General features: G+C 35.5%; 1 protein-coding gene across 2 annotated transcripts in view; it reads left to right on the forward strand.

Annotated features, from left to right (window-relative positions):
* Positions 1–8,055, forward strand: part of LOC106873920 (unconventional myosin-X) — a 545,087-nt gene that overhangs the window by 127,519 nt on the left and 409,513 nt on the right. For both annotated transcript variants that reach the window (XM_052971791.1, XM_052971792.1), the window contains exons 8-10: positions 673–765; positions 3,885–3,959; positions 5,383–5,433. In XM_052971791.1, coding sequence (XP_052827751.1) covers positions 673–765; positions 3,885–3,959; positions 5,383–5,433 — 219 coding nt within the window. The remainder of the gene's footprint in view (positions 1–672; positions 766–3,884; positions 3,960–5,382; positions 5,434–8,055) is intronic.

Raw genomic sequence — 8,055 nt, forward strand, 5'->3', positions numbered from 1 at the left:
TGTCGCATGGCCAAGGATTACCGTGAATTCTTTTTAGAGACACTTTCAAATTTATCAGAATATTTGGGCTGAAGATTGGAATAGTGAAGTTCTCGTTCGCTTAACCATGAAACGATTCGTACCCAATTAACTAAAGGCTTGTTTTGTTTGTGCTTTTCCCTCCGGTTTTTTGTTCTATGTGTGCCATAAATATCGCCATCCATTTTAGAGAAAAATTTGTAGTTTAGAATCAGTAGTTCTTTGACTGCTGTTTCTGAATTTTCAGTATGTTGGAGAAGCAACTCAATTGCTAATCCCTTATATTTATTATGATATATATATATATATATATATAATGTATGAGTGTTTGTGCGTATAAGTATGCTAATATACACAAGCTTGTCTGTTTGCACTCACACTCCACTCACACTCCACTCACAAATGCTCCATGACTAGTCATAAACTGCAGAAATCAGCTTTCTTTAAACTCTGATGCTTAATAACTTCATTGCAGATGTAGCAACACATTAGTTCTCCCCTTGTCCTGTACAGACCTCGTTTAGTGGATTAGGGATTAGCTCTGTTGCAGCTGATTATGCTTCTTATTCCTACCCCCCCCCCTCAAACCAACCCCTTCTGACTGTAATTCTTTGTATCATACTTTAATTATTCCTTGTTTTCCCTTTTCTACAGACCAACAGTTTTGAACAATTATGCATCAACTACACCAATGAGAAATTGCACAAATTTTTTAACAGTTATGTTTTTGCTTTGGAGCAAGAAATTGTAAGTACATTCATGAGTTAATTGTTTGTATCAGACAGTTCTTTTTTTTTTTTTTTTACTGTATACTGCTGTAGAGACAAGTTAGAAGTTCATGTTGATGTTATACCTAGGGTGTCATATATTTGGTTTTGCACATAGTATTGTTCTAGAGAATGCTTAAGAAAATATAAGAAAATTATGATTAAACCTTGGGAGAGGCATTATGCCGGTAATAAACACACGCACTGGTTCAGTCCTTTATTAATTTATAAACAGTATATAGTTTTTTGTTAAATAATTTCATTGCATTCTTGCAATCCCTTCAGTAACTTGTCTCTCCACTTCCATTAGACAAGTTACTGAAGAGATTGCAAGAGTGCAATGAAATTATTTAACAAAAAACTATATACTGTTTATAAATTAATAAAGGACTGAACCAGTGCGTGTGTTTATTACCGGCATAATGCCTCTCCCAAGGTTTAATTGTATTTCTTTCAACACACGTATCCACATCAAGAATCTTGCACACAAAATACACATGAGAAAATTATGAGTTTATTTTAAAATTTGAGATTACATAGACAGTATTTTATGTAGACGTATTTTACGTCCCATGAGCACTATCTTTTGAATTTCTGCCATTTTGGGGTTTCCTGGTATCTGAGTTAGGTAGCAATCAGCCCCTTTTGCTATCATTCCTAAGGCACCTGTGACAACAGGTATTGTTTTAGTCTTGAGGTTCCGCATTTTGCCAGTTTCTATTTTAAGATCTTTATACTTGCTCAGTTTTTGGTTAGTCTAACAATTCTTTCCACTAAAGGCACAAGGCCTGCAATTTTGGGGGAGGGTGGGAAGTCAGTTACATGCTGAACTGATATTTATTTCATTAACCAACCCCAAAAGGATGAAAGGCAAAGTTGATCTCGACAGAATTTGAACTTGGTATGTAAAGATGGATGAAATATTGCTAAGCATTTTGCCTGGTCTGCTTAAAATTCCGCCGGCTCACTGCCTTCTGTTTAAAAGCTGATTTCAAATTTTGGCACAAAGTCTTGAATTTTTGGGTACAGAGCTAAACCAATTACATCGATCCCCAGTGTTTAACTGGTACTTATTTCATATACCTTGCAAGGATGAAAGGTAAAGTTGACCTTTAAGTCATGAGGAAGTAAACAAACCAACACCAATTGTCAAGTAGTGGTGGTGATGGTGGGGACAGAAACACAAACACACAAACATATATTTAGAATGTGGTTATAGCTGAACACACTTGCCCAAAGTGCCACACAATGAGACTGAACCCAAAACTGTGTTGGTTACAAAGCGAGCTTTTTAACAACACAACTATGTCTATAGAACTGGTTTCCAGGTAGAAGAAGTAGTGGAATCGTTACATTAGAATTGAGATTGCAAGGTACCCTGAGTAGCTCTATTACTTCCATTTTAAACATGGTTTACTAATTTGTACTTTCTCCAACTTAAAGATAAATTTCAATTCATTGAGATGAATGGCATCCACTTTGTCTTCCTCCATCAACCTAAATTATCAAAATTCATACTATTAACCTACTTGAGATATTTTCCTTAACACATTTTGTTTTTTCATAATTCTGCAAATTACTGCTGGCTCAAATTGTTCCATGTCCACTAATCCAGCAGCCTCTAAATAGCTTTATTCTACTGACGAGGTATAATAAGACTGAAACATGTCTATAGTTGTCACTGTGCCAACTAATAAAGATCAAATTTTCTTCTAAGCAATGAATATTTGTAATTTTTCTGTGAAATTCTTAATTCCTCTTTATGAGACATTAACGGACCTGAAGTTATTTCCCCTGGCTCATTTTTTTAATAACTACATACAGTGTTTGAAGAAGATTTGGCTGGGGCATTGAACAAGTAGTTCAAGGATTACAATTGATAAATTAACGTCTGAGGAAGTGGATATGTTTCATATAGGGATTAGATTTGGAGGTGAGATGTGTGAGGCAGGAGAGTTTGTGCTTGGAGTTTAAATACTATTTTGTATAGAATTATTTAATTAATAAGTATTTTACTGTGAGCTGGCCTCTGAAATACTGAATTATGTTTGATAATATTATACAATTGGATGGAAATTCCTAGTAGACTGGGGTCAGTGAAAATAGAATGTTTGAATGTGTAAAGGTTTTACGATAAAGAGAGTCAGGTTCATCTAGAATGGTCCTTTTTTTATGAAAATTAGGTGATAGTACAGTCTGTTGAGTTAAGAAGAGAAAGAACCAAGAAGAATATGTCTAAATATTGATGTATATGGTTGTATTTACTTAAACTTACAATTATACTTACAAAAATACATATGGTGGGTGTACCACTATGTAGTTTTTGATAGCTATAAATTCTGCAATGCCTGAAAAATTAATTTAATTATATGGTCAGAGGTTCAAACTTTAGCATCCCTTAACTGAATTGAGCCTCTAAACAAGACTGTAACTTCTCTTGCCTTGGTCTGCCTGGTTGAAATCAGGTTCAACTTTCATTATTCATTTAATGACTGATTAATGAGCTGCAGGAACAGTATCCAGAGGTGAAAGCAATTCCTCTAACATTATAGCTATGCCTAAAAATGTATAATGAGGAAATTAGTAGTAAGTAGTAATATGGGGGAATGTGCTGTAACAGCGCTTCCAGATTACAGTGACAGGAAACCACATTTTACAATCTGCCAAATGATACCATGTAATTCTACACCAATCATAAAATCTTATGTGCTGTGTGGGGTCTGGCATATCATAGAATAAACCCATCATTTCCTCTGCATGTTGTAAAAGGTGACTAAAAAGAGGGTGAGGTAAGATTTACACTCCAGCCTTGTAAAACCCTCACCAGCAACAGACTACCCAAATAGACCCATGGTTGGAGGGTTGTCACTTGAGTCGTACAATGAGGAAATCGATGTTAATAAAATATATACAGGAACTTAAAGGACAGAGGACTATGTAAGTCTTTTAATACAAGTTTCTCCAGTGATTTAGAATACAGAAGAATTAGTAAAGAAGAGAAACCTTTTGTTTGTTGTTTACTAAATAAGATTTTAATGAAATTATTTTCTGTTTTTAATTGCAATGTTTATTATGTTTAATTTTGTTTCCTATTTTTAGTATGATAAAGAAGAAATCTGCTTTTCCCATATAAATTATACGGATAATAGTTTGTGTGTGGAACTCATTGAAAAGGTAAATAATAATTTGATGATTCTGGTCTTCCTTCTAGAGATGAGTCAATTCTGTTTATGGTTTTGTGATTGAGTTTTTATTATTCCTGTGACTCTTTGTTATAAATCTCCATACATAACAACTATTCATGAAGTTTAGTTGATTAAATACCAACTTATTTGAAAGATCCTAAATAATGACTGGTGATGGTTGTGTCTCTAATAAAGAGATTTAACTTCCAATGACTCAGTCCATCTAGCTGTAAGGAGGTCACATATGGTTAGTTCACCATTGACAACATGTTAATAAACTCAATATTGTTGAAGTTAACTCTTTTCATGGAAGTAACACCTCCAGGGGTTGTCCTTGAGCATGTTAAACAAGATCAGTCTTAGCCACCCCCCTACACACATATTTCAAATTTCAATTAATTAATACTTTGCTGCATTGAGTCATTAAAAAGAAGATATTTTTCTTGTTTTATTTTGAGTCATCTTCCTTACTTTTGTTAGGTTTTCCTAAATATCGTTTCACAGTGTTTTTCTTTTCAGTATAGTTAACACATTCATCACATTAAGTATGTGAACAGTTACTTCACTTCTTTTATACTAAAGTATTAAGGGTGATGAAAAATAAAAAAATAAAAATTGAAACAGTGAACATCAGCTCACTTATCAAAATGAATGTTGCAATTTCACCTTGTCAAACATTGCAAATAAACTTTAATATCTCTGTCTTATAATCCATGTACTTGATCATAAAAGTGGGTTTATTTTGACTGCTGTCTTCTTGATTGCATCTCATATGCTGATATCTATTTCTGCACTCATATATGTAACTATAAAAGTAGACAGAGCTTTTGTGGACTTGTCACTCTACACTGTTAATGATAAGCATTTACTGCTCTGAACATAAAATATCTGAGAAATAGGTGTCACTAAGATGATAAGGTACTGAACCAAATAATTTGTTGTTTTTTAGAAACATCTTTATTCCACATTGGATCGTTTCACTGAGTTACGGCAATAAGCACCAGTATATCTGGGAATATTACTTGAGGTGGTCCAACATCATATTCAGAGGGTATTTGTCTTTCAACTGTTTGATGTTATGAAACCAGTGATACGCTTCAACAACAACCCTCAAAAAGGCTTTAGAGTTTAGTGATTATATTTAAGAGACTTATTGGCAAACATACAGGACCTCTGAAGGTCAACATTGCTCATGCTTTTACACATATATGTGCAGGCCTAGCTAGGAATTTTTACGTTTCTTTTTGAAGAAGACTGGCAGCTAACCCATGTATGCAAGTCTTCTGTCTCCACATAACTGACATTTATTCAATAAATAGCTAATTATTATTGAAAAATTATCATGTGTATTAAAATCATTATTCTTATTGTTGCATCACTGATCATTCTGAAACTGCTTCTTAATTTTCCAGGCACCCCGATGCATATTAAAAATATTAGATGAAGAATGCCGATTTCCTCAGGTAAATTTTGTTACATTTTTTTCTATATATTATCAGGAAATGTGAAGTAGTTTTTTATAAACTATTCTGCATTTCTGATTTTTCTATATAACCAAGATAGAATACGTAGAAATTTAGATGGCCCATTGTATTTCAAACTTAACGGTTTAAACTGGCTTCTTAGTAAGAGCACCTTTGTTAGATGTGTACCCCAGTGTACTCCACTGTGCTTTTAGAATGCTACTTTTCCACCAGTAATTCGTAGACATTTTTAATCAAAATAAAATGTAGGAAATCAGTTTTACCAATCTTCGGAGTCCATAGTTTGTTATTGCAGGAAGCCTTACTCCTCATGGCCCATGCCACTCTATGGACAAGTTATCCTCCTCCCCATTAACACAAAGACTATACACAGTACTTCACAATATACTGCAATACATCATCAAACAGTTATATAAAGCAGTTAGTCTGTTGAGACAAGCAGAAAACTCAAACACTACAAAAATAACAACAAGAGCATCAATAACTGCTTTAACAGAAAGTCTTGTGCTGGGCTACTTCATGCTAATTGTGACAAAGGAATAAAAACAATCACTTCTGTAGCCTGACTAATTAACTTAATTGCTTCCCTCTCCACTGTTGTTATCACCACCAACACCAAGAGACTTACAAAAATAAGAGAACAAGGAGAAAGAAGAAAAAAAAAAAGTCTTCTTTTTGTCACACTGCAAGTCCTATCATCGTTGTCATCAACTAGATGGAGGAGGCATGGATATAGCTAAGACTCTAGATTTGTGGATTACAACTAGTTGTTCAAATTATTTCCTGAATGTTATGGTCAGCTGGCTAAGGGCTGAACTAGGCTAAAACAACAACAACAATGTCGCAGATTATCCCAGAAGCCATTTCGGCAGTTACTGGACTACATAAAAGGCCTATAACAGAGTTATCTCCCCTATACTTATATTGGCCTCATTTAATCAGTCGAGAGCAAACGAGCTGCTGACATCGATATCGAAGAGACTCAGAGAAACGAAGTAAATCTTCAGTTTGCAAATGATTGCATTTAATATATTCTTATGAAACAGCCAAGTTGAAGTGGCAATAAACATTACTTCTTACAGTACAAGTAGAAAGATGTATTTTTTCAACGTAAGTACTGAAAGAACAGCATATATAGAATAAAATCCTTACAGAGTAGAAAAATCTGTCAGCAACCAGCTGCTTTTCTATCTTAGAACTACAGCCATTCTGTGGCACTGACTTCAAAGTTTAGTCAAACTTATCAACCCCAATATTTTAAAGTCAGGTTCTTATTTTGTTTACTTTTCTATTTGAAAAACAAAACAAAACAAAGCAAAACAAAACACTAACTTAAAAGTTATAAACATGAGGACACTCATATACATGTACAACAGATTTCCATACACTTTTAATGTACTAAATTTCATCCACAAGGAATAGGTTACATTGAGGCTGTAATAACAGACATTTGCCTAAGGTACAACATATTTGTGTGTGTGTGTGAAGTTGTGTCATAACCGCAGCCATACTTTCACTTGTAGTGAAACTACCTATCGTCATTAGATACAAAACTGCTATCGCCATTCTTCTCATTTAAATATAAACAAACGCGAACGTAGCGGAAAACATTAACCCTGTCATCACGTGACTGATCATTATTCGAATCGGCAACTTCTTCGAACCGTTCCCGCCAGAACACAAACTGACCAATCACAGCCCTTAATAAGGTCACGTGATAGTGTTTTTCTGCTACCGTCTTGGAGCCCCCTTAACGCCTTAAATAGATCAACTCATACCAAACAATTTGTCTCGGTCCAGTTTCTCTTTGAGATCTGTTCCGTGTACCACACGACAGCAGCAGCAACAATCAGCCAGCGACCACTTCAACAGCTTCGTCCAGCCAACGATGACCACCGCCGTCGCCATATCAGCAACACGTTTCTTCGACTCTTACCAAGGCAGACAGCGACCAAGCAAGACATCTAAGCAAGCTCTCCCATTTGAGTGTGGTTGAACCAAGTTGTCTCTATAACGACACCAGCACGAAGAACCGTACATCTACATTTCAAGCTACTCTAAAATCAGACAATTAGAAGCTGTTTACCTTTTCCACCGAACAATAAATATTTGTTGTTGTTGATCAGTTTGGAGTTTCTGCGTTCGGTTCTCTTCCAATTTAATGTAGGAGAGTTAGGTGTATATCTAAAGATATATAACCTACTCTCCTAAACACTTATAAACCATACCTCCAGAGCTTAGAAGCACAAACATGATCATTTCTATTAATGCTCCGTTGGATGTGTAATGTCAATGTGAATACCCGTCAGAGTGTAAGTATCTTGAGAGAAAAGCTGAACATTAGAAGCATCAGTTGTGGCGTGCAAGAGAGACGATTGCGCTGGTATGGACATGTGGTGGGAATGGATGAGGATAGCTGCGTGAAAAAGTGCCACACCCTAACAGTTGAGGGAACCCGTGGAAGAGGTAGGCCCAGGAAGACCTGGGCTGAGGTGGTGAGGAAAGACCTTCGTACATTGGGCCTCACCGAGGCGATGACTACTGACCGAGACCTTTGGAAATGTGCTGTGCGTGAGAAGACCCGGCAAGCCAAGTAAGATC

This window comes from Octopus bimaculoides, chromosome 11 (assembly GCF_001194135.2).
Source record: "Octopus bimaculoides isolate UCB-OBI-ISO-001 chromosome 11, ASM119413v2, whole genome shotgun sequence".
Classification (NCBI taxonomy): Eukaryota; Metazoa; Mollusca; class Cephalopoda; order Octopoda; family Octopodidae; genus Octopus; species Octopus bimaculoides.